General features: G+C 28.5%; 4 protein-coding genes across 4 annotated transcripts; 2 read left to right on the forward strand and 2 right to left on the reverse strand.

Annotated features, from left to right (window-relative positions):
* Positions 1-3,569: 3,569 nt before the first annotated feature.
* On the reverse strand, positions 3,570-4,328 carry LOC101498108 (putative F-box protein At1g67623). The gene has a single exon (XM_004508164.4). The coding sequence runs from the start codon at positions 4,326-4,328 to the stop codon at positions 3,570-3,572; it is 759 nt and encodes a 252-aa protein (XP_004508221.1).
* Positions 4,329-7,475: 3,147 nt separating this feature from the next.
* Positions 7,476-11,669, forward strand: LOC101498444 (uncharacterized). Its single transcript, XM_027337191.2, has 8 exons — positions 7,476-7,707; positions 7,778-7,924; positions 8,017-8,129; positions 8,510-8,602; positions 9,327-9,429; positions 9,503-9,577; positions 10,986-11,081; positions 11,355-11,669. The coding sequence occupies exons 1-8, from the start codon at positions 7,618-7,620 to the stop codon at positions 11,412-11,414; spliced, it is 777 nt and encodes a 258-aa protein (XP_027192992.1). The 5' UTR covers positions 7,476-7,617; the 3' UTR covers positions 11,415-11,669.
* Positions 11,670-13,816: 2,147 nt separating this feature from the next.
* Positions 13,817-16,061, forward strand: LOC101498784 (probable protein phosphatase 2C 40). Its single transcript, XM_004508166.4, has 4 exons — positions 13,817-14,004; positions 14,113-15,216; positions 15,403-15,667; positions 15,757-16,061. Exons 2-4 carry the CDS (start codon positions 14,122-14,124, stop codon positions 15,882-15,884), a joined length of 1,488 nt encoding a protein of 495 aa, XP_004508223.1. The 5' UTR covers positions 13,817-14,004; positions 14,113-14,121; the 3' UTR covers positions 15,885-16,061.
* A 1,910-nt stretch (positions 16,062-17,971) lies between these two features.
* Positions 17,972-19,484, reverse strand: LOC101499109 (heavy metal-associated isoprenylated plant protein 35-like). The gene is made up of 4 exons (XM_004508167.4): positions 19,327-19,484; positions 19,193-19,246; positions 19,015-19,090; positions 17,972-18,879 (listed from the first exon to the last, which is right to left on the reverse strand). The coding sequence occupies exons 1-4, from the start codon at positions 19,408-19,410 to the stop codon at positions 18,116-18,118; spliced, it is 978 nt and encodes a 325-aa protein (XP_004508224.2). The 5' UTR covers positions 19,411-19,484; the 3' UTR covers positions 17,972-18,115.
* Positions 19,485-26,637: the final 7,153 nt, after the last annotated feature.

Raw genomic sequence — 26,637 nt, forward strand, 5'->3', positions numbered from 1 at the left:
ACTTTAAAATAACTAAATATATCAAAATAAATTTTACACCTTCAAAATTATCTTTTACTGTTAGATGTTTGAGTAATGCACTTGTGTGATTTACTCTGATTGCGTTTTTATTATTTTGTTTTTCTGTTGAGGGTGATGCTGACAGGGGATTTATATTGCTTGTGGCTAAAATGAAGCAACATTCAACACGATGATAGTTTTTATAAATTCTGCAATATTTGTTTGAAAATTGTATGAACCACAAATTTCAATACCTCCATATTTATACCTAAATCTCCATAAATTTTCCATATTTATACCTAAATCTCCATAAATTTTTTAAAATGTCAAATATATTATTGATTTTGTTTATTATTTTACCAACTGCTAAATAATTCAAATATTTCGGTACATATAAAAGATTTTTTTAGAAATTATCAGAAATTTTGTTATAAGATGTAAGTGTTAAAATTTTTTTTAAAATTTTCTGGTACAGAAAGTTAAAAAGTTGTATATCAATAAACTCATGTATTAGAAAACTAATTAAAAAAAGTTTTATGGTACACTTCTTTTAAAAAAACGAGTTAAAATAAATAAATTAAATAAATAACAAAGTAATAAAAATTTAAAATTAAAAATAACTTCAAAAGAAAACACTATTATATATGGTCTTGTGTACGGGATTTTTTTTTAAAGTTTTCATAAGTGTAATTTGTGTTTAAATAATTTTTAAAAAAGGTTTAAAAATAAACTTTTAATATTTATGAAAACATTTGTGAGATATATAATTAATTTGAGGGGTACATGAAAAAATATTCAATCTGTTTTTCTCGTCGTAATCTTTTTGACCGATTGGCACCTTTCATCGTTTCCTCGTCCTATTACTTAATTACCTTTATTTGTAAAGGCAGTGGATGAGAAAAATAAAAGATCCTTTTCATCCCGTTTACTTTCTTATCTTAAACTATTTGATGCGGTTATCAAAGAACCAAGATGTGACAAAAAGTTTTTTATTTAGACATACACTATAACAAAAACTCTTAATACCTTATTTTTACCTACGGCAAGTCCGTAAATAACGTAAAATTACTCACAGATAAATACCGACACAGATTTGTAGCTATTTCGCTCTTAAGAAAATATTTACTGACGAAAAAGCAGTGGGGATACACTTACTTAAGGAATTTTCGTGGGTAGTATAACTCACCAAGTCTCCATGGGTAAAGTTACTCATAAATTTTTCATGGGTAAAAACGTAAATTCTTACAAACAACAAAGTCATAAGTAACTATACTTACCTCTTAGTCGAACTTTGAATTACTAAGACCCTTTATCCTAAAACTAGAGAGTTAAAACCCAAAATATTCCATAATTTCATTTATCTATACACTTACCATATAGAATAGGAAAACGTTTCTAGAAGGTAATATTCCACTACATACATAGATGCAGAAAATGTCATTTGCAAACATACATACTCACATAAATCTCAATTAATTAGTAGTCCATATATAAATCTCCTACATATAGATTTCATGGAAAAGAGAATGAGATAAAGTTAAGGTACCTAAGGAGGGATTCCTAGTCCAATGAAAAGTGGACCCAAGATAAATCCTCCACCAAGACCAAACAAGCACCCAATTATGCCAGCAACTATGTACATGCAGAATATATAATTAATTGCTACACACTCCATTGTGTTTGCTGCTCTTCCTTGGAAGCTATAACTCTTTTCCCTTTGTATAAAAGTACAACCTCATATGAACTCATTCCTACAGTTATAGGTACATAAGAAGACAACAGAAGAAAGAAAATATTAGCCCTGATGTTGATATATATTCTATTGGTTTTTAAACCATATTTGAAATTGAGACCAAATCAACATCTTAGGTGCTAAGCACTTAACTTTGAGGCCATATTATTTTGATTAAATTCTATGAAGCACAAACACAAACATGGAAACTAGACACCAAACATTGATACTAACACATAGACATTAATAATAATTTGAGAAAACATAAGCAACTGAATTATACCACATTCGTTTATTAATTGTCAGACATCACAAACGCTTTCAATATAAAGTATTGGTGCTACGCCTACATTTATTAATTTTTCTTGTGCTAGTTTATAATGTATATATATACCTGAAGTAGTTTCAATATCCAATATGCTACCGAGCAAGTTGTTGTGTAATTCTGTTTCAAAACAAAATAATACATAATCATCATTTTTTAATGTTCACTCTATTTATACTAGAATATGAAAAAGTTCAATTAATTTTGAATTGAATATATAGTTCATAAAAAAATATATTAACTTTTCCTTATCTGCAATGCAAGTATCATGATCCGAGAAAAAAGTCTAAGTTCCTTCCAAAGTCTAAATTCCTTCCAATAAACATTCTCAATAACAGAAACCTACATTCTCAATAACCAGTTTTGGACTATAATATTCTTACAGCATATATGAAATTTATACTATTATCTTTGCATTTTTATCTAGTTTTGCCTCAACAGCTGCAAGCATTAATAAAATATTTAGTTTCAGAAAACAAGAATGCATGAGAAAATACCAAAAAAATGCCAAAAAAATATGCCAATGCAGCACTTATACAAACTTTAATTATATTTTCATGAATACACAAACTTTACAACAGGTTGTATACACTCAAGATACACGGCAGAAAATTACAATAAATATGTAAGGAATTATCTAAACAAACATGTAGAGCAAATATTTAACCCAAAAGCTAGGAAATAATTAATAACAACGTAATTTAATTTATTATCAGTGATCTTGCAAATTTTGTTGTAAAATCACATATGCTCTAATGGCGCCAATGACATGTCTAAATAACTAGTGGTTCGATATGCAAAAATTTTGCGTGGATCAATCGTCTATATATGTTAATGAAGTTAAATTCACTGTATGAATACATGATTAAAGTCAAGGAGTTAAAGGTTGATTCCTCTTAAGTTATAGAGTTAAAACAAAAAAAGGTTTGTTATCAATTGATATGCCAAACCGACTTTCAAATGCATTATATCATATATATCTTGAGATGAACAAAAGTCACAGTTTTACACGTTTTATAACCAATCACGTGTAAAGTGCATTTTAAAATCACCCAAAACAAATAGTTCTTCGTATAATAAAAATAAAATTAATATTATAAATGTAACAAAAATTTCAAACAAAAATTTATTTAGATTGAAACTAAAGAAAAATCTTAAATTTCTTTAAAATAAGTAAAGTTATGTGAACCATAAATTCGTCGGTTTTATTGTTTTTTTTTGTTTTTTTGTTAGTTTTATATAATATACGATGACGTGTGGATAATTTGCAAGAATCTAAAAGAGAGGAAGAAAAAACAAATTTAAAAAAAGAATAATAATAACTATACTTCAAATTAATAATGTTGAGTTTCTACAATGTATTTTTTTAGTTTTTTACAATCTATGAAAAATTAATATAAAATCTAAAACAGAGGAAGAAAACACAGCTTCAAACAAGAATAATATTTGTTCCTATTCTCATATGCTTGCTTGAGTGGTTCTTGTACTCTATTCTCTCCAATCTTCATGTAATTAAACCTTAAACACGTTACAAAACAAACCCAATTCATAAACCCCATCGCAATATTTGCATGAAACACCAACAGCATCAACTTCATCCTCAAACTCATACCACCTCGTTGAATGTTTCACCACCTTCTTCCCTGTCTCACACGTGCCAGAACAACCAAAAGAAAATCCTTGATTTCGAATCACCACAGGATTCTTCACCCACATACTCTGAACAAAAGTTTTCACCCTCTTTCTACATCTTATAACACTAACACCAGAACTTTTCAACTCACCAAAAAGATCAAACCCAAGTTTTCTTTTCTCTTCATCTTCATCACAATTCATCAAAATCATAGAATAAACATACTTGGCTTCGTGATGACCCTCCAAAGCAGCTTTTTTTATATTCTCAAAAGCAGAATCCACTATTGTTAAAGAGCAGAAATATTGAACCATTCCTTCACGATAAAGAATCTCCAAGTTACCACTATTTCTACAACGATTCAAGAACGAAGTTTCTTTTTCGTCTGTGAACCATGGAAGTGGAATCAAAGCAAAATTTTCCATTGATGCGTGTTGGTAAACGCAACTTTCTTCTGAAGCGCTGAGAAACTCTTTGCAAGTTAGTTTCATTTTGCAGAGATCAACGATTGAACGTGATGCAACTTTTCCCGCAATCTCTACCAATAACTCTTTTGGAAGAGATTTTGTGATGCTCAGAGAGGATTCGTTTCTAAGCTTAAGCTTCTTGATTTCTTTCTTCGCTCTTAATAAAGCCATGAGATTCAATTAAACCTTGTTGAAAACAGAATAATGATTGCAAACTTTCCTTTTTAGTGTGTGTGTTTTTTGCTTGAAAGCGTTGAATGATTTGATAAATTAAACAGTGTTAAGTCTTATTTATAGGATGATTAAAAAGAGTCCCAGTTAAATTGGAAACAAATCTTAATAAGATATGATGTAAAAAAAGTAAAAAAAAAACTAAATCTTATAAGATATGATGTAAAAAAAGTAAAAAAAGACTAAATCTTATAAAATATGATGTAAAAAAAGTAAAAAAAACTAAATCTTATATAAGATATGAAATAAACCGTCATAAAATAGATACGAAAAGAAAATATCATTGATTGTGTTTATTTAAGTTTTTTACAGATATTTTTTGTTATTTACTATTATAAAAATAATTAATTTACTATTATTTATTATTTTTTAATTTACTATTATGCATTTCTATCTTTTTTATTGATTCTCTCCAATTTCTATCTACTTTTTTCTTCCCACTGCTATTTCATTTCTCTTTATTTTTTTTTTTTATCTTAAACAAATCAATAAATTTAGATTATCTATTTTATAATTTTTAGATCCTCTTAAAAAATAAAAATATAAATAAATCATCCCAAAAATGGGCAAATAATAGATTTTAGAATTTCTATTCTAATTTTAAAAATTGAATCTCTAATAAAACAAAGTACGTTTAAATAATTAGGAAAATAAATTTTAATCTTTACACACATATAAATCTACACGATGATCTACGCATATCAATTTATATATGCTCTACACATATCAGTATACATGATGTTGTATATATATTATACTTAATATACATTTGAGCAACACAACAACTAAAATTTTAATTATAAAATACACCGATTATATAACCAAACTTACAAACATATATATGTACACCACAATATTTAACATACTTATTTATATATATATATATATAATTAAATACGTCCATACATTTAATCTTTATATTTATAGGTAAAAATTTCCCTAAAATTATAAGTCATATCACATTTTACATGTATTTAGTTTGATTATCCAAAACTAGTTAAAATGCATGAAATTTACTATAAACACAATATATAAAATATTTCAAATCCTATTTTGACACTTCAAATTTGTTATTATTGCGTTAAGCCATTTGTTGGACGCAATTCAAGTAAAATTAAGTACTTGTTAAATTCTCCTACAATATAAAAAATAAAAAATAAAAATAAACACAAAACAACGAATAAAAATTGATATTGAATATTGCTTTATAAATAAAATATTTAAAATAAAAGACATAGAAAACAACAATAAAAATTCGAAGAAGACAATTAAACAACACATGAAAAGAGAAAAAATGGTGACATAAGAAGTTGAATGCGTGAAAGAGAAAATGCATGGAAATTTCATATTTTGAAAAAGAGTAAAAATAATTACATTAATGGGCGAAACATGATAAACTACTATTTTTTAATAAAAAATTACTTTTTTAACATAATAATTTTTCAACAATTTAAACCAAACATTATTAAAAAAAAATGATTTTTAGTTAAAAAAAATATTTTTTTAAAAAATATATTATATAAAAACAAATTCTTTTTAAAGGGGTCGAGAACTAAAAATCAAAATCAATATATATATTGTAAGAATTTTGTACCTTTTTAAGATAGAGAAAAGTAAATTATAGACAAGGTGTTTGCTCCTATTATATGTAGATGAAAGACTTCTTCCTATCATAAAAACAATTTTCAGTTGCTAAATAATTTTAATTTTAACAGATAATTTTTTAAAATAAGGGCCGTTTTACGATTTGTTAATATTACATAAGTTAATTATTTTAATTTCAATCCATAATTAGTACTACTTAATAAGAATTTTTTGAAATATTGTCACACATATTTATTTTTTTACTTAAAAAGCAATATTCAGTCATTTTATTTGATATAATATATCAATCAATTTATATTATCAACAAAGTATTAATTATTTTTCTAGTATATTTGTATTTAATATATCTCTAACTCATTTAATTATTTTACTTACTATTATTAATATCATTTTAATAAATAAAATTTATAATATTATTAAATTCAATACAACTAATTATGTTTTCATTATATTTTATAGAAATTAAAACAAAATTCAACAATCAACTATTAATATTATTACACTATATTTCGAATTTAAATTTAAAAATTTACTATTACACTTGTGTGAGTTTTAAGTTGAACTGACCGATGTTAATATGTTATCAACCACTGCAATAAAAAATAAGACAATAATTTATGTTTTTTATAACAAGCATATGACAATCGCTTTGTTTTTGTTCTAAAAAAACATACAATTGAGTTTGTTGGTGGATTAATGGCGGTTGGACCAAGTCAAAATGGATGAGGATTACGTAATAGAAAAGTAAGAGCATCTACAACGGGAGTGAAAATGAGTTCGTCCGCCAGCGTGTAATTACTTAACTTCCTGTTTTTTGTGGGTTCACCGTTGGAGTTGTGCCAAGCTGTCATCACGGTACTGTCAGGAAGGAACGGTGCTTCATAGCAGTTACCTTTTTTTTTGTTTTTTTTTCTATCCACTTTCACAATTTAATAATAATATAATTATAACCGATACCTTTTATTAATTTATTAATAATAATAAATTTATCATTTTTTATTAATTTATAGCCGTTAACCTCTTTTTAATTTATTAAATAATAATAATTTTGTAATCATTAGCTTTTTTTTAGTTAATATACCACCGTTAGCCTTTTTTTTCTCCTTTAATTACGACGATTGTTAGCTCATTAATAGAAACAATTTGTTACTCATACTTTTTCTTCACAATTTTTGTTACAAAAGTTTATTAAAGTTTTTATTAACGTACTTTTTTATTTATTTTTTCATTTAAATTAATATTTTAAGTTATAATAAAATTAAATATTAATGTATAAATTAAAGTAATGGAATATAATATGATTTTTTAAAAGTTAAACCATAAAAATGAATGAGTTGATTTAGGGTGATGTGGCATGGTAGAACTTGAATCATGTTGAGTTCACCGTTGGAGTAGAAAATGAGTAAATTGCTTCAAGATGATGTGGCACAGTGGACCCCATCTAAAGAACTCATATTGAGTTCACCGCTGTAGATGCTCTAAGTGATGTGTTGTTTCGTGCCATCCACGTGTTCAACGGTGGCTTCATTTTACGGTATTGTTACGGTGACTGACGCCGCCAGGTACTGTACTGTTGTTGTACTAAACTAAACCAAACCCATAGACAGTGGATTCGGTGGTGAGAATGTCCATGGATAAGATTCCTACCGAGTTAGATTACTATCATGACATGTGGAAACTCCAATCTACTGCCACACTTCTTTCTCACTACAAGGTACTTTAAATTTTTTAATTTTTTTTATTATTTTATTTTGCCTTTTTAACTTTGAGAAAATGTTGGAAAGGGAGATGATGGGAGACATGTTTTGATATTGGATCGGACTATTTTCTATCCACAAGGTGGTGGTCAACCGGCAGATACTGGCTTCTTACATTTTCAAGGCTTAAATCTCAAGTTTTTGGTCAACGATGTTCGATCAAAAGATGGAATTGTAGGTTTATTTATTATTTTGAAAATTATGGTTTTTGTTTTTAAATTTTGCAAATAGAGTTGGTTAATTATATTGTTTTTTGTTTCTTTTAGGTTTTACACTATGGTGTCTTTGAGGGTTTGGGAGGTGAGTTTGAGGATATACTCGAGAGAGGGAAGGAGGTTTCACTTTTTGTTGATGAGCATAGGCGAAAACTAAATTCCAGGTAGACAATTTTGCAATATATTATATTCTTCGATCTTTTTTCTTACATTAGTAATTCTTAAAAAAATTATAGTAGTTTTTTCTTTTTTTAGGGTTTAGGGTTTAGCATTAGTTGTCTGATTTGTTTTGTATAAATTATAAATAAAATTAAAGCTTTATCTTCTCTGCTTGATTTGTGCCCTGATTTTCTCTTGTTGATTGATCTTATGAACATACTTTTTAATCAATGGTTTCTTAGGAGTGGTATTGTACCTTTGATTTTATTTGCATAATTACGCAGTGTTTTTTTTTTAGAAACTCTCATTTGATTATATGATTAGTGATTACTACACTGCACTGCTTATCCGAAAATTTGTAATTCATTTGTTGTTATTTGTGTAGGTTGCATTCAGCAGGGCATTTGCTTGACATTTGTCTGCCAAAAATTGGATTGGGTCATTTAGAGCCTGGAAAAGCTTACCATTTTTCGGATGGGTATATATCATTTGAAGCTTTTCATGTCATTTAATGTCTACTGAATGTACCATCTATGAACTCATAACCTGAAATGGGTTGCAACTTGCAACATGCAAGCACTTTCCTAATTTATTATCCATGCTCAAGAGCCAATGTTGCATCTATCAAATCATTGCTAAATGCTAATCCAGTATAACATATTTAGTTTAGTTTTGACCTCAAGTCTTTGCGCCGGCTTTTCGAGTTATTGGGTCTTGTGTAAGCCCCCTCACTACCCTCAACCTTTTACGGTGTACCTGAACATTATCACCCTTGTGTAATTCCTCACAATGTTATGTTGTCTTTAGTTAAAGGGTGCCTCAATGGATTGAGGAGAGTGATTATAAACTAGCCATAACCTCAATTTCCACGCCGCATGGAACTTCACACTTTTTGGTATCGAAACTAGTTTAGTTTTTGGAAATCTACGCTTCAAAATTTTTTCTCACCAACTAATGCCTCAAAGACATGTAACAATGCCAAATTCCTCCTCTTGTTTCCATGCTTTAATCTTCAATAAGATTGAAACATTTTAGACTTTTAAGTGACTTATGTGGTTGAAAAACCTTTAGACAACTAATGGGTTGAAACCATAACCTTCTCGGATCAATTTAGATGTTTACTAAAAGAAAGATGAGATTCTGTTCAAACGTGTAAGGAAGTTTCAAACTTTGCTTTGCACTTGCTATTGTATTGTTTCCAGGCCTTGGGTTGAATATAAAGGTGTAATTCCACAAAATGAAATGCAGAACAAGCAAAAGGAACTAGAGCAAGAGGCTAATGCTTTGATTTCCATGGGAGGAAAAGTAAGTTAAAGTGTTCATAATTTTCCATTTATATGTGGCACCTTGTTCTGAAAATCTTTACCTTGCCATTTAGGTTTCTGCTGATATATTACTGTATGACGAAGCTGCTAAGCTATGTGGTGGTATTCTTCCTGAATATGTTCCCAAGGTCAGTCTAAAAAATTTGTATACTTTGCTACAAATAATTCCTGTTAATGTGTTCTTTATTCTTAACTACTTGTTTTGTTACACTGTGGTGCCTGTGAGTTTGTTATCGTACAAAATTCCTTCCGGATTCTCTGTTGCAAAATTTCTGTTTGTTTTCTTTTGATTAAATCAATAAACTTCCGTTAGATTTCCCTGTCGAAAGCCAGTGGACAACATTATAGTATTAGGTCATAGCATCACTGAGTTCAGTGTGAGGCATTTTCACATAATTTGTTCTCACTAATTTTATGGTCTCACCTCCATTTAACCAAATTTGCACATTTAAACATTAAGGCCTTCTCCCATGATTTTTTCAATCTGAGGCGTTAATTGGCTTTAGGCTTGATCTTACCTTGGACCAACCCTTTAAAGAAGTTGATGGCCTCCATTATGGACCTCCCATGAGAGCATAACACATGAGGGAGATTATGTTATAAAAGAAATTACAGGTGACATAGGGTAATAGGCCATGAATATTCTAGAAGGAGAGAGGGAGGCATAACTGAAAAGGCAGCCGAAATTTAGAAAGTTGTTTGGGTGGTTTTGCGCTGAGTAGAGAAGTTGGTTTTCTCTTACAATTTGATTTATCTTTTACATCATCTTGTACAGAGCATTGCTCCAACCATTTAATTCTCTGTTCAATTCAATTTATATTTTCAAGTTCACAAAAACATCAAAATTTCCTTCTATCAATTTTGCTACCTTTCAAATGGCATTAGAGTGTGGTTTACTTGAACTCAGTGCTTGTACCATACATCATGTATCACACATGTCAATCAATGTATTTATTTGCAGCTCTTAATCATAAACTATGAAACAGGTAGTAGTAAGCATTTTTAGGATGCTAGATGTCTACCATCACCAAAGCTACTGTCCTTGATTTTTGTGGTAATTTATTATTGCAGAATTGGAGGAATCCTTTGAAATTGTCTGACAGAGAGCATTTCTATCTTACAATTATGTACATTACATTAGATGCTTATACATTTATCAGAAATTAAATTTTGGAGAAATAATATAAGAAACATTTATGGATCTTCACCTAACATCTTAAACTTTTGGGGTAATCTGTTTATGAAAAGGTATCGGTATCTGTTTATGGATCTTTGCCGCACCGTTCTTATGATAAAGAAGATTGAATTACAGGTGGACCTGTGTATTCTCCACACTTCAAGCCCAAAGGGCTCTTGCATTAGTTGTGTATTGAAGATATAAATTATTAAACCGTGGCACATTTTCACATATCAGTTTAAGCTTTTGTGATGATTATTTTATAACAACTTAAAGCAGCTATAATTCCGTCTCAAAAATCAGTCTTTTTTGTTGTTTAGTATGTGATTTGTCTGATATTAATACATCAACTCACACAGGAAAGCACACCTCGCATAGTGCGGTTAGGGGATAATCCTGGCTGTCCCTGTGGTGGTACCCATGTTGTAGATATTTCGGACATCACAAAAATTAAGGTGTGTAATCCATTTCACTACTCAACAAGAAGGTTGATTTGACAATTTTGTATACTAATTTACTCTTAGTAATTAGTCAAGCATCATTTAATAAGTTATATATCTGGTATATAATGAAGTCATTTTTATCAAGACTGTTTGGACTGAAAGCTTTGTAGTTTAGGAGGCTTAGGATTTGGTCTATAACAAAAGATGTTTTTTTTGTCTAGTGATATTTGGCTGCTAATTTATGTAAACAGTTTTGTATAATAAGTTACCTTTGTATTTGATCAGGTTTCTCAAATTCGGTCAAAGAAGGGAATGACAAAAGTATTTTACAATGTTGAATCTTAGTTACATGGATGTGTCTGCTGCCAAGTAAATGTTGTTTGAGATCCATGGCGATGACAAGCTAAATTTGAATCTTTTTCTTTTAAGAAAGCTAAATTGGAGTCATATTAATAGTCACTTGTGAACAATGATCAATTTATGGTTTTCATACCACAACAAAACAGTAGCTGTTATATCTACTCATAGCTTCATAGGGAAACTTTGTCAAGTTTGTATGAATGATGAGTTTGAAAAGAACAATTATCTGATTCTGACATAGCTTAGCGTGTGATGATAGTGACACACACACATACACATACAACGTATATATGAGATATTCTTTACATGCTCCTCTCTTTCTACTCTTCATTCCAAATCTTGGTTTCTCCTCTGAATATGGAATCAAACTCAATAACCATCCTTTGCTTTGCTTCAAACTCACGCATATTGACCAGTTTATAACCTACAAATATATCCAACGTGTATTTGATTTTGTTCTCTTTTCTTAAGGCTTCACACACGTCATAGTCACAATGATTTTGAACTCTCTTTCCTCACATTGAATGGGTGGTATTGGTGAGTTTGGCACCTTGTCCTTTGTTGTCTACAAAAAAACGAGGCGAAACTTAGGCTTACTACAAAGTGGTCCATGTAAATGTGAATGGTACATTGGAAAGGATCGTATATTTATTATTTTTGGAACTTCTTATATGGTTGGTGCTGTTTATATTTTGAGTCAAGAACTCTTTAACTAGTCAAACGAGGCACAAAAGTAACCCAATAAGCAAATGGAACCTAACGTTGAGCCATTCAATTTCCTGGCAGCATCTATACATAACATATGTTAGGCAATAATTCAACATAATGGGCATCCTATCCTATTGCATAATATAAAGTTACATCAATTTTCACCCCAAATTTATGTTACTTTCCTCAATAATTAAAAAAAGCAAGAAATTGAGTAACTTTAACTCCAAAGGGTTACCGTAAAAAAAACACCAAAGGATTGGTCTAGTGTTTAGATAATCGCACATGTTTACTATTCAACTATTATAAATGAATATATATATAATTTACGAAGCTTAAATCCATCCACTAATTACATATATTGTGTGGTGTCTGTGTGAATCTTCGACACTGATGTGTTTGACAAACACATTATTTTTTTAATATAAAAACACACTTTTAATCTAACGTGTTTTTATAGAAGATCAATTTAAAATGTTAATGATATATTATTATTATTATTATTATTATTATTATTATTATTATTATTATTATTATTATTATTATTATTATTATTATTGTGATATGATGTATTAGATATTTGAACTCTATAATTATTTAGTCGGAGTTTGATCTCTGATTTCTTGTTAGTTCTTTAAATATATCTTAATTATCTCGAGGATCGATTTTTCTGAATGCATGCACTCTTCGTTTTATAAAATGTTAATGATATATTATTATTATTATTATTATTATTATTATTATTATTATTGTGATATGATGTATTAGACATTTGAACTCTAATTATTTGGTCGGAGTTTGATCTCTGATTTCTTGTCAGTTCCTTAAATATATCTTAATTATCTCGAGGATCGATTTTTATGAATGTATGCACTCTTCGTTTTACAAAATTATATTTTCTTTGAATTTAAATTAAATTAAAAAAGTATGTGAATTTAGTTCAAAAACAATAGAGGGAATAATGATTATTAAATCTGTCTCTAGTTGCAGGTTCGAGTGTGGTTAGTCTCTATAAAAAAAGTTAAATATAAATATCTTTATAAGTACTTTTTAAATTTCAATGTCTTAACTATCTCGATCAAATATCTTTCTATAACACTAAATTTTATTTATAAAATAATATTTAAAAACTAGAGTGACCAGAAAGTGAAAAAAGTTAGTACGATTTTGCTTAATCATAAAACTAATAAATCTTACTTTTTCAAAATAAGAAATGAAAAAGAGAAAAGCAAAAAAGAAATAGTTCCTTAACACAGATTTGGATGTCAACACTTTATAATATATTATATCTTTTACCTTAAGATTCGACGTTCACACTTGCACATTCATTGATATACAGTGATTAGTTACAGTGTTAATTTTGGTGCTTCAAATAATACAGCCTTAAGCATGAGGCAAATTCTTTAGCAAAAATTGGAAACTAGAAAGCGAGAGTTAACAAGAGAGGACAAAAATACAACTGAAAGGAAAAAAAGAAGTGAGTGTTGAAAGAGAAAAAGGAAAAAGATTTAGTGGACGTTGATTGGTTGAAAATGAGGTAACGTGTGGAAATAGGACTCAAGCGAGTAGCGATAAATAACAAAGTACCACATTACCATTATTTTCTAATAATTTCAATTTTCCGCTTCTCTCGTGTTGTGCAATGTAATATATACCCTCCAATTTCGTTAGATTCTTGATCGCTTTTTGGTTCACACGCGGTCCAAATATTTTTCCTCTCTTCTTCCACTTTGTGATTTTCAAAGTCACACTCCAACACTTTCTATCTCTCTATATATATAAACTCGTAATCCCTCTTCTCTTCATCTATATAATATTGCTAGCGACACTCTGAATTTTTCGACTCTGTTCCTTCATCATAACTGAGGTAAGTGCTTGTTGTTTTTTCTTTTAATAGTTTGCTATATTTTTTTTTCTCTCTTGAAATTTATAAACTATTGATGCTGATAATGTTGAGAATGGATTTGTAATGTAGGAGAGAAACATGGTTAGTCATGAAGGAGAACTTAAAATAAGTTTTGGCTATCAATGCAATAGTGATAGAGCTTTTCCTTGTGAGATCGGCAACGGCTACAAAAGCCTTCCCGAACTCCGTCGAACAAGTAGTTTCTCTTGTTTGTCAGGTGCAGCCTTAAGCGCAAATGCTACTCTAGCCAACACAAACATATGCAATGGTAAGATAGGAGGTGAAATCCTTCCAAGTTGGGACTCTCCTAATTCATTTCGTAGAATACCTTCTTCCCCAAGTCTTTCAAGGCTCGACAGATTATCATCTTCCCTTCCAAGTACTTTGTCTTACCTAAGTTGCAGTCCTTCAACTCCCAGTGATACCCTTGAATATGCGATAGATCGTTCCAGTAGTGAAGGTTTTCTTATTGCCAAGGAAGTTCAAGTAGCAGGAGGAGCTGCTGGTGAAGATAGAGTTCAAGCAGTCTGTTCTGAAGAAAATGGTTGGCTCTTTTGTGCAATTTATGATGGCTTTAATGGAAGAGATGCAGCCGATTTTCTAGCCGGTACCTTATATGACACCATCATATCTTACCTTGATAAGTTAATTTGGGACTTGGAGCCGGGTTCCATCGCGGCTTCCAACCAGGCGGGTTTGGGTGAATTTCTTCAATATAAGTTGAATGACAGTCTTAATTGTAATGAGGATCATTCTCTGTCAAGAACATCGTGCGAGTCTTTTTCGCACGGGGTGCTGGATAGCCTCGAACGTGCTCTTGAACAGGCTGAGAATGATTTCTTGTACATGGTTGAGCAGGAAATGGGGGAACGTCCAGATTTAGTTTCTATTGGATCTTGTGTTTTACTTTTGCTTCTTCATGGTAATGATTTGTACACACTGAATCTTGGCGACAGCAGAGCAGTTTTGGCAACTTGCAGTACAGATGAGAGAAGGAACAAGAGTGAGAGACTCAAAGCTATACAGCTTACAGATAGTCACACTGTTGATAATGAATCTGAAAGAGCTAGACTCCTGGCTGACCATCCTCATGATCCCAAGGTCGTCGTAGCAGGAAAAGTGAAAGGTAAATTGAAGGTTACTCGAGCGTTCGGAGTCGGATACTTGAAAAAGGTTTGTATTTTGTTAAACTGTTTTCTGAATAATTTCATATCATATAAAACTTTTCTTTAATCAAATAAGAGAGTATTGTTAATGTTAACAGCTTATTGAATCTGTCCTAATATATTTTCATAAACTTTTTGTCCTACCAAATATAGATTTGATTTTGTTTCTTTTGTAATTATTATTCATTTGCAGAAAATTTTGAATGATGCTTTGATGGGAATCCTTAGAGTTCGTGATCTTACAAGCCCACCATATATTTCCACTCAACCGTCACTGAATGTCCATAAAATCTCAAATTCTGATCAGTTTGTTATAGTTGGGAGTGATGGTTTATTTGACTTCTTCAGCAATGCAGAGGCTGTGAAGCTTGTAGAGTCTTATATCTTAAGCAATCCTTTTGGTGATCCGGCGAAGTTTCTCATAGAGAAGCTTGTGGCTAGAGCAGCTGATTCCGCAGGTACATTTTCTATATCTTCTGCTAAATTTACTTTTATATGCATGAATATAGATTGTTATGTGTTGTATTAATGAGTAAAGGTTGTGCAGGTTTCAGCATGGAAGAGTTGATGAATGTTCCGGCTGGGAGGCGAAGAAAGTACCATGATGATATTACTGTCATAGTGATCATGCTTGGGATGAATCAGAGGACTTCAAAAGCTTCAACTTGCATCTAAGATGCTCTTTGCCGTGTAGCATTTGATAGGATCAATTTGTGTTATCGAAAGTGTATATATGCCATTTTACAAGAACTATTGGGTACTTAATATGTAAAATATATTCATATTTGTGTGAATCTTATTTTTTAAATTCATAGTCACATAATGTCATGTGATCAAAATTACTATTGTTTACCTTTTGAATTAGTTATCAAATCAATTCACCAAAAAAAATAGTTATTAAATAAAAAAGACTAATAAATAATAAAACACACCAACAAAAAATGAACAAACAATTATAACGAACTTAACCGACTTGGAATCAGACATAATACCAACCTTAACCGTTTTGTCCCATGAATACAAGTTATTTTTGTGGAGCAACTCAACCACAAAATAGTGTCACAAGTGATAGATATTAAGGGTTTTTGAGAGATCCTTGACATAGTGTGTGTTTGGAAAGTTAGTTTTTACGGCCAAGACGTACCTCTGGCAAACTCCACACACCAAATGGAGAACTGAACGTGCATAAAAATACAAATAGAGGATACCCTGATTTGTTTAAAGGTTTGGAGATTGCAGAAATTCCACATATCAGAAACATTTTGTTTACATTTTTATTCTAAATGAAAAACAAAATAATGGTAGCTATTAAAGTCAAGTTCAAGTTAAAAAGATTTAACTAATTTTAAGCAAATGCATTTTTATTTTATTTCTCTCTTAAAAAAATATTGTTCATTATCATTTCAAAGACGTTGTCGTATTGTACTCTGTTATTTCCTTTTTCCCCACTTCACTTCAATGCAAGACTGGTTGTTTCACCTAGCATCACCTTTTTATCTTCTTGGATTTCAAGCTTCTGATAATGGACTACACTTGACACATGCTTCTTCCTTTAATACTTTTTTACACTTTATTTCATTGATGTTTACAATGGTATAGGTCCACAAGCTGAATCACTCACATGGGTGTCTTAAAAACATGAAAAATTGAAGAGGACATTAATTGTAACCTCACCCTTCATCATAATAAAACGATGAATTTTTATTATTTATAAAGTTTAAAATGTTTTAATTTTTGAAAATATCACTCATTTTTATTCTATCTTTTTATTCAAAACATACCGGTTGAGATATCCTCACATATGTAACAACATTTGAACTAAATAATTGGACTTTGAGGTGCAATACATATGATCCTATTTTGTTTTGACATAAATGCAGAATGTCAACAAAGGATAAGTTCTTTTGGCATGAGATACTAAACCATGGCTACAAACCAAACGTGTAGTCATTCTAACAATTCTTAATATATATACAGTGTAAATGTACCCAAGGTTAAAATAAGAAAAAGAAAAATTCATAAAATAATCTGTTTTATTGAAGAACTATCTGTTTTATTGTGCAAAATAATCTAATTGTTTTAATTTTATCATGTGATCATAAAAAAAAATTATCTAATATTAACAAAGTTGAATCTAGCACGAAAAATTTAACTCTACCAATGTTACAAAACACAAAGTTTGTATATTAGCTATTTAATATTTGACGCGTCTCGAATATAATCAATTCAAGTGTAATAAACTTATAAAAAAAAATGATTTATCTATTAAAACCGAGGTAGGTAGTTTGAAACCTCTATAATATAATATATATGTCCCGAAAAGCAGCAATCAAAAGCGGCACTGATCACGGCTCACTCAAAAGCCAGTTCAGAAGTAGAAGTGTCCATGTCCTCATAGTAGTAGCAGTAAATGCAGCAAGAGGAATAACAGCTACACATCAAGTAAATTGTAGTAATGTTCAAATTTTAATTCATCAGCTGTTTTTATTTTTTCTTACAAGTTACACAACTTCTCCAAGGTTTTATGTTGCACGCCATTCCAGAAAAATAATCCAAGTTTGAATTTTGGAGTGGTTCATTTTGAGAGACAGTCAAACTTTGTTTGAAAAAAATCAAATATTCCGCTGTCAACTTGAGAATTAATCTCATAACATAAATAAAAACTAAATACCTAATACTAGTAAACCTCAAAAACACAAATTTTGAAACACACACTAAAGACTCCCTCCCTATCAGAACATCATTTACAGTTTGGTCCAAAATCAAAATAAGCTAAAGCTGTGTTGATTTTTTAGTGTTCTACAAAACGAAAGACATAAAACAAAACATATGCTATGAACTAAACTTCCCTCAATTACCATAATAATAAAAGAAACAAAATTTAAGCAGTTAAAAAAAGTGCAACATCACATAACAAAACACCCATTAGCATTTTCATCACTAAAGATCTCAAAAGGAATCAACGGTGTTGATTGAAACTGATAAGGGTCACGATCAAAGCCTGCACACATGTAGGGTAATGGTGGAACATAGTAAGAAGGACCACCCATTGTTCCCATGGGACATAATCTGTTGTAAGTAGCATATTGTACCAAAGGAGGATAACATGTCTCTGGATACATGTACGATTGCTGACGTGTAGGGCTCAGATTCACTTGCCCCACAACCTGACCAGGATACTGATATTCTGATCCACTGTGTGCAGGTGCACCGGTACATCCTAAACTCAACCCATTACTTCCGGTTACAGTTCCACTTCCACCACCACTCTCAGCTTTCTTCATCTTTTTCTTCTTACCAGAATCCCCTCCACCACCTACATTTCCCGTTTCCGGTAACTTACCACCTGCCGGAGACTTCTCCGGCGACCCATCACCTTTTTTTGTGTTGTTGCTACTCTTGTTTTCACCTTTGCATTTTTCAGCATTTTCAATTCCTCTGTTTTTTGCAGAAGAGTGGTTTTGCTTTTTCACAGTTTCTTGATCCCTTTGTTCACTTTTCTTATTCTTCTTACCTTTGTTTGAGTCCTTTTCTTTGCCGGAGAGATTCTCCGGCAAAACTTCAGCATATTTTCCAGCTTTGGCAAGTTTCTTTATCAGAATCTCAACACCAACATTTCCAGTTACCGTTACTTTCTGCTGTTGTGGATCGATTGTTGTAGTAAAAACACCTGAAAATGTTATATACAACGAAACACACCAAACCACAGTGATTTTGGGTTTAGCAGAATAAAGTTTGAGGCATGCATGAAAAGAAGAAGAAACCAATAGTTAAAATTTGAAGTAAGTTTTGTTTTGATTAGTACCATCAATGCTTTGTAGAACTTTCTTTACTTTCCTCTTGCAACCTTCACAGTGGATAGAAACTTTCAAGAACCATGTCTGAGAAACATATAAAACAAACCAAGTTTAGCTTATAAAACAAAAAAAGAAAAGATTTTGACACTCGGGTCTGATTCTTGAGCTGAGGGAATAAAAAGTTACCTGAAACTTGAATGGTTGTGAGGTAGTATCCATTAGAGAGAAGTGGTAGTGATGCTGTGAGGGAATTGAAGAAAACTTGAAATGAAAATGGGGATATTAAAAAGAAAAGAAAAAAAGAATGGGAAAATACGTACCTGTGTGTGGGGGGAGCAAAGGAAGCAGGCGAAGTATAATGTGACAATGACAAAAGAACACACTCCTGCTTCTGTTGATATCATTCATTCATTCTACTCTTCCATTTCACTTTTTTTATTTTTACTTTTTTTTATTGTGTAAAATGGGTAATGCTGAATTTAATTTCCTTTCTTTAAAGCTAACAATAACATACATTCATTACTACAACTCACTCACTCACATATTATATTATATCATATATAATATTATGCAAATAAATTATGTACTAGTAGTCAATGACTAATTCTTTGAAAGAATTCTAATTGTAACAATCATTTATTATGTTTTATCATATTTTATTTACTAGTTTTGATCTACAATGAATCGATGGGTTAAGAGAAAAAATATTGATGATGTTATGGTTTCTTTATTGCTCCCATCTTAATTTTTGTCCTTTATAGATGTTCTAAGCTATTGTTTCTTTATTAGAAGCAAAATATTTAAACATTATTTGGTGTAGCAATGTAGTACTCATAACTATTAAATTAATTGAGACACGTTGGTAACAGTAACTTTTTGGTTCTTCATTTAAAATTTGTATTATGGGCTTTATGCATGTTATTATTACACGGGGAAGATAGCTGAGTTTTCCTACTTTACCTTGAGAAAAAACACGCAAAAAGTTACTTGCATGAATGAACAAACGCATGGAAACAAAGTTTATGGGCTTTTAATTTGAGTTTGTTCAATTTCTACCCCCATTTTTTCTTTTTAGGAAAAGTCGAATACAATAATGTTATTTTGTTGTGAACTTAACATTTCAAATTAGTAATTTAGTACTAAAAATATTTTTAATTTGATAAGATAAATAAGAAATTATGAACATACCCTTTTTTCTTCTTCTTTTCTCTAGGAGCAATTGTGGCTAAATGGAACCAAGAAATAACATAAGACAAGGTAAAAGCGCCAAAGGTGAAGGAAAAAATATATACCTAAGCTACATCGCCGTTCAGCAGAACAAAAAGAGGGTCATCAATACTTCCATTTTGGAAAGAAAATCACATCATTTTACCCACTTGAGATAATTTACTGTCCAATAAAGAAAAGACTAATCTACTAGGGCCTACTGATTTATTTTATTTATTTACGAAAGTGAAATGACTACAGCCATATCTAGGGTGGAAAATATCCTATAAATATTTGATTTCTGGTATCAATGTATGATACAATTGACAAAATTAGGGACAATTACTATTTTTATAAAAGTTATAGTGTAATTTTTACAAAATTACAATAATTTATTGTGCTATTATTATTCCCATTGGAAAACCAAACAAATAGGATACAAAGATAATGAACATGTTTGGTTTTTCACTAGACTACTTTGATTATCATTTTCAAATAGTAAATCACATTAAATTTATGTTTGATGAGTTATCAACGTCCATTCACAATTTTTTTTATCTTTCTATATGTAAGAAGGTTGATATTTGTACTTTCTTATTTCTTAGTTTACTATTAAGCTCTTTTAATATAAATATGGTATTAATGTTATAGGGAAATATTAACTAGGATATTTTGAAACTTGTTAACAATTTAAATATAGAAAAATAATATTAAAAGTTGTGCAATTTAAACTTTAAAATTATAAAAAGCGAGATTTTCCATTCTAAACTTTTTTTTTTATTTCTTAACAAATATTTCAATGACATTTATTAGCATGACTCAATATTATATTATAATATATATAATTTATTTTTATAAATACACAGTTTAGAAGTACATTTGGTTCATGTAATCAAACAAATTTTATTTTGTAAAACGTAATTTGAAGAAAAATAAATCAAACATAAATTACATTTTTAAAAAAACTCAATTTTAATCGACAGTCCATACACAAAAGAAATTATTTTTTAAATATATTTAAAACGTTAATCCAAATACATATTATCTTGTTAGTCCAATTCACAAAGCTTAATAAAATATTTAAAATGCAACGATTACATATATATTTGATTTTATAAGTTTAATAAAATATTTTTTTACACTTTTTTACTATTTTTTATTGGACAAATTAAATATCTTTTTATCAAAAAAATAATTCATGTTAATACTTTTATAGAAAGCACAACCACTTATTCATAGTGCGTATTTGTGGGACAATTCCTTCGCAAAATATAGTAGTGCTCTAAATAGATACACTCACCTCCCCATGGTTTCCACAAATGTCACTATTTTTTTTTTTGTTGCTAAAAACACGTACCTCCATTATAGTTGTTTGAAAATTGATCAAAAACTAAAATTTGCTCTTTCTATTATCTTGAACAGCCTTTCGTGCATTGTCTTGTTTAATTTTCCCTAATAAGAAATTTGGAGAAAAATATTATTGTCTTGTTTAATTATAAAAATATATGAGGAAATTAGATGAAAATCACAAAGCAAGCCTACTTCTGTCTCATCAAAAATTGAACATTTCCAATGCATGTTGAGATCTTAGAATGGTAATGGTACTATGTAGTACTAAGTCAACTAAATAAACTAGCCACCAAATTTAGTTTGTGGAGCGCAAACTAAGGGTAACGTGCACCAGGAAATGAAAGTATCAAAGTAAAGCCATAAATAATAATAATTTACTACTAGTAGTTATTGTAATTTGTAAGATGAATTTTTGCTTAACCTACTGACAAGGCAAACTCGATGATGAACAATCATTAAATGATGAAAGACTTAGGTCATGAGTCATGACTCAATCGAGCAACTTAATAAATGAATTAGCACTTAGTACTATCTATCTCCATGGGATATTCATTAATGACCTGTGGAACTACCCCGACCTAGACGTCACTCACAAGGCAACCAATATTAATTCCAAATTAAATGTTTTCTTATAAGCAAATTTTATTAGAACCAAAACTAATACAAGTTGTGCATAGTTGCATAATATTATTAGAACATAAAATTTATATAAAATAAGACATAAATATTGTATTATATACAATAATGAAAGATTATACCTATATTTTAATTTGTATCAAGATTTTTGGTATAATAAAATTACTCTAAACGTGGTTTTCTCCTACATCAGTCCATTAAATAAGTTAGATACTATGCTACACATGTGACAAGTATACATGAAAATAGATTAAGTCGTTCGTCAGATGTCTAAGGTGTGATTCATTTATGGTTTGGTCTAGTCTGTTTAATAAAAAGACTAGGCTCAAACTATTTTTAAAGCATATTTAATTAAATAGGTCACACTCATGCTTATAAAAAAATCTATTAAGTTTGACATATCAGCTTATATGTATTTTTATTATTTATTAATGTTATTTTTTTTATTATTTATTAATAATATTACTACTTCAAAATCTTTTTTTTTTATCTTTATATTTCTTTAGTAAAGTTAGCATTTGTAAAATCTCTAAAAAATCTTCTAGAAACTCCATTGAAGTTGTTCTAATTTTAGGTTTTATAAATAAAAATAAATCTTAAATCAAAACAGTATATGCAAATTTATAAAATAAATAGTAAAAAAAAATGCATAAAATAGATGCAGTCCCTTTGGAAGTGTTTCAAAGTTGATAATAATATTAATTATATTATTACTAAATATGTCTAAGTTTGTTTGAGATGAATTATTTAAGAGGTAATCATGGGTGCGTTTATGTCAGGAAAAAAAATCTATTTTGAAACTAAAAACTATTTCTTATGGTTTAAAGGTTGTTTTGTTTCATATTTTTTAAGATCATTTTGTTAGAAAAATTATTTTTTGTTTTATATATATATATATAGAGCATCATATAAATTGGTATGTGGAGAACATCATATAAATTGGTATGGATATAACATGTAGCTTGATATGTGTATAATGACTAATTATAGATCATTTTGATATTTTGTTTTCTTGGAAGGTTGTTACAATATAAACTTGTTAGTTATTATTTTATTAGATTTGATTATAATTTTATTAATTTTTCTTTTATATAGAGGTCTAGTTTAGTCTATTTTAAAAAATATATATATAAAATATAATATTTAAATATTTTAAGGTGAACAAGACTTTTAAATAGATTTTCAAACCACTAGACCAAACTTATAAAAAGGTAAATAAAGCTGGAAAAAAAATATATGATAAGTAGACTAAATTTAGGTCTAAAAAATTAATCGTATGTCAGACTCATGACTTTTAAAGCCTAACTTATTCTCACTCCTAATTAAGGACCACATCAATATTTTAAATTAATTTTTTTATTTCACTGAATTATCTATCCAAGTTTACATGTGATATATTTAATTAAAATTAAAAATAAGTGAATAGGTCTGAATTCAAAAAGTATTAAGTAGAACAAATACATATAAATTAAAACACAAATAAATTTTGACACAGGCATAAATATATTTTCATTAAAATATATAAATTAGAATTATTTCGTATAAGTGATAATAATGTTAAGATCAAATTTAATCCATACCGACATAACTCAAAAATACTCTAAACTATGAAAGTTTTCACTTAAATAAAATTATCTTAAATTAATGTACAAGCATGTTAATACACCTGAAGATGATATTGTCAAGTCTTTCTCAATTGTATCATAGTTTATCAGGTTACACGTTAAAGAAAAATCAATTACTTAAATAAATTAGAAAAATAAAAGGATAAGTACGAGACAACTATTTTCAGCAAGGACTTTTAGATAGAAATCATAAAATAAGATAGAAATATATTGAATAACGAGAAAATTATTAAATTACATTAAATGATATAATATTTATATAATAAATGAGTAACAACAACTAATTGATATAATTAACTATATCAATTAATTAACTAACTATTTTTTGATGTTCTTCAATTTAATGTATTTTATTTTATTAATATAATTTACTTTATTATTATTATTAATTTTTATTTATTTGATTTGGAGAAAAAATAGAAAGAAGTCGTTAACAAAATATATAACAGAAGAATATTGTTAAAATAATTTAAATTTATCTGTAAAATAAGATAGAGTTGTTAAAATAATATAACACATTATTTGTTAAAATAAAAGAAATTATTAAAATAATATAACACAATAACATTTGTCAACCTCATTTTTTTTCTTCAATTTAATGTATTTTATTTTATTAATAGTATTTTAATTTTTTAAATATTTTTATTATTTTTAATTTATTAAATAGTTGATAACTAAATTAATAAAATTAGAAGGAAAAACAAAATACATTAGTGCATGATCGCATCTCCAAGATGCGACCTCCTAAAATGCCTAAATTTTTTATTCTTCTCACAGGCACATCCAGTATCCGATTCCCTTAAGCGTTCAACAAGTAGGACAATTTGATATTTTATTTTCAATATGAAACAATTTAACGTATAATTTTGAAAAAAATCAGGTATAATAATAAAAAAATCCGTAGATTTTGTTATTGGGCAATATGAAAAAATACATTAATCGATAAAAGAATTAAATCATATATATAGACAAACCAACGTTAAATTGGTCATAATATAACTACATTTAGATCTTTAGAACAAGATCTCTAGTTCAAATCTTATAAATGTAAAAATCATAATAGAAAGAGAAACTCAACTAAATAGATTAAAAATCAGATATATCAAAAAAAAAATTTACAAGCAATTCATTGTCAAACATCAACGACTCAATGTCTGGAATTTCTCCTGGAATAACATATTTTGTTATGCACTTCACCGAATCGTGATCTAAATAGTTTTTGTTTGAGTTTTTCCATGAATATTGACTAGATGTTTCTGGATCTTCAAGATGAATATTGTCGTATTTATTATTCTTATTATTGACCTTTGTCCTACGCTTTTTCACTATGTTTTGTGGGTATAAAGTTGTTAGAATTTGCAATAGATCTTTTCTTTTGTCTTTGTTTTGTTGTTTCTTTCTACCATTGACTTTTCTTGATCCCATTATTGCCTATATATTAATCAACTAATTATTAGACTCAAATTTGTATTAGTATTACACATGAAGAAATTAAATAACAACTTTTTATATATATATATATGCAAATAATATACCTTTTTTGTTGTTGTTGAAAAACCTTTAGATCTATAACAAGTTAATTTTTTGAAGAATTGTTTCGCAGAAAGACGGGAGTTTTTTAAAAAACGATGAGAAACTTTAGAATATTGTTGAAGTATATATAATGTTGAAAGAGAACATAAAATTCAAATAAGATTATGTTAATTTAGAAAAGTATCTAATAAGATAAGCCAAAATCCGTCAGATTTAAAATATTTTTAAATACACAAATTTTTTGACTTTTTTTAATAATAATAATATTTTAAAACAAATATTTTGGGATCTTGAAAAGATTTAAACAGGAAACTTCTTTTTCTTTGATAACTTCCTTAGAATTCTAATAAAAAAATCTTTTATAGGATTTGTGTTAAAATTTATCGAAGTTATAGGAAAAAATTATATTTAAAATTATCTAGGTTTGGATCTTTATTAATGAATTTCATATTATTAAAAAAATGGTTTTTTTCCTTAAATAAATTATTGGCTTTTTTATTACTAAACTGAATGGGAAAGTTTTAAAATTTCAGAAAATATAAGAATAATGCTCTTTCTAATCTTATAGTATAAGAATCAGTAAAAAAAATTATATATAAAAACAACAAACAAAAATTACAAAAATTAAAAAGATTCATTTAATGTGATAACTTTTATTTTTTTTTTCTTCGTAAAGTAATCCTGACATTAAATATTTTTACACTCACTAATATAAATATTAATTGTATTTTTAGTAAAATAAAAATATAAAACATATCTAATCAGTTAATTATATATAAAAGAGTGAAATTAGTAATAAATAAACTTTAAGTTTTGAATATATATATTGCATTAATTATTTATTTACAAATTTATTTTCGACTATGTTTCATCTTTTTTGCTACGGTATATAATAAATACTATAATAAAACAACAAATTAACTCTCTGTTTTAAATAATAAACTAGTAAAACAATTAAACTTAGTCTTATTTATAAGCACATAAATAATATCACTTAAACTTAATTACGAGTTGAGGAAAAAAACTTTATTATAAAAGTTTATTTTATAAACTAAAAAATTATTAATAAAAAAAGAGAGACTTAAATGTAGTTTTAGTTTTCCTATTTTAAGTTATTGTTAATTTTAGTATCTTGTTTATAATTTCACAATTTTGTTTTAGTCCCTCTATTTCTAATTTCACAATTCTTGATACTCCTATTTTAACTAATTTGTAATTTTAGTTTCTCTATTTTGAATTTCTAAATTTTAGTCTCTCTATTTCTTAAAATTGAGACATTTT

The sequence above is a fragment of the Cicer arietinum genome, chromosome 7, assembly GCF_000331145.2.
Source record: "Cicer arietinum cultivar CDC Frontier isolate Library 1 chromosome 7, Cicar.CDCFrontier_v2.0, whole genome shotgun sequence".
Lineage (NCBI taxonomy): Eukaryota > Viridiplantae > Streptophyta > Magnoliopsida > Fabales > Fabaceae > Cicer > Cicer arietinum.

What these genes read in the sequence shown, in the direction of transcription:
- LOC101498108 (XM_004508164.4), bottom strand. Translation starts at nt 4,328, where the DNA reads ATGGCTTTATTAAGAGCGAAGAAAGAAATCAAGAAGCTTAAGCTTAGA.
- LOC101498444 (XM_027337191.2), top strand. Translation starts at nt 7,618, where the DNA reads ATGTCCATGGATAAGATTCCTACCGAGTTAGATTACTATCATGACATG. An exon ending in AGGCGAAAACTAAATTCCAG is followed by an intron (nt 8,130 to 8,509) that starts GTAGACAATTTT and finishes TTATTTGTGTAG; the next exon opens with GTTGCATTCAGCAGGGCATT. An exon ending in TGATTTCCATGGGAGGAAAA is followed by an intron (nt 9,430 to 9,502) that starts GTAAGTTAAAGT and finishes CTTGCCATTTAG; the next exon opens with GTTTCTGCTGATATATTACT.
- LOC101498784 (XM_004508166.4), top strand. Translation starts at nt 14,122, where the DNA reads ATGGTTAGTCATGAAGGAGAACTTAAAATAAGTTTTGGCTATCAATGC. An exon ending in GAGTCGGATACTTGAAAAAG is followed by an intron (nt 15,217 to 15,402) that starts GTTTGTATTTTG and finishes ATTCATTTGCAG; the next exon opens with AAAATTTTGAATGATGCTTT. An exon ending in TAGAGCAGCTGATTCCGCAG is followed by an intron (nt 15,668 to 15,756) that starts GTACATTTTCTA and finishes AAGGTTGTGCAG; the next exon opens with GTTTCAGCATGGAAGAGTTG.
- LOC101499109 (XM_004508167.4), bottom strand. Translation starts at nt 19,410, where the DNA reads ATGATATCAACAGAAGCAGGAGTGTGTTCTTTTGTCATTGTCACATTA. An exon ending in TTTGCTCCCCCCACACACAG is followed by an intron (nt 19,247 to 19,326) that starts GTACGTATTTTC and finishes ATTCCCTCACAG; the next exon opens with CATCACTACCACTTCTCTCT. An exon ending in CACAACCATTCAAGTTTCAG is followed by an intron (nt 19,091 to 19,192) that starts GTAACTTTTTAT and finishes TATGTTTCTCAG; the next exon opens with ACATGGTTCTTGAAAGTTTC.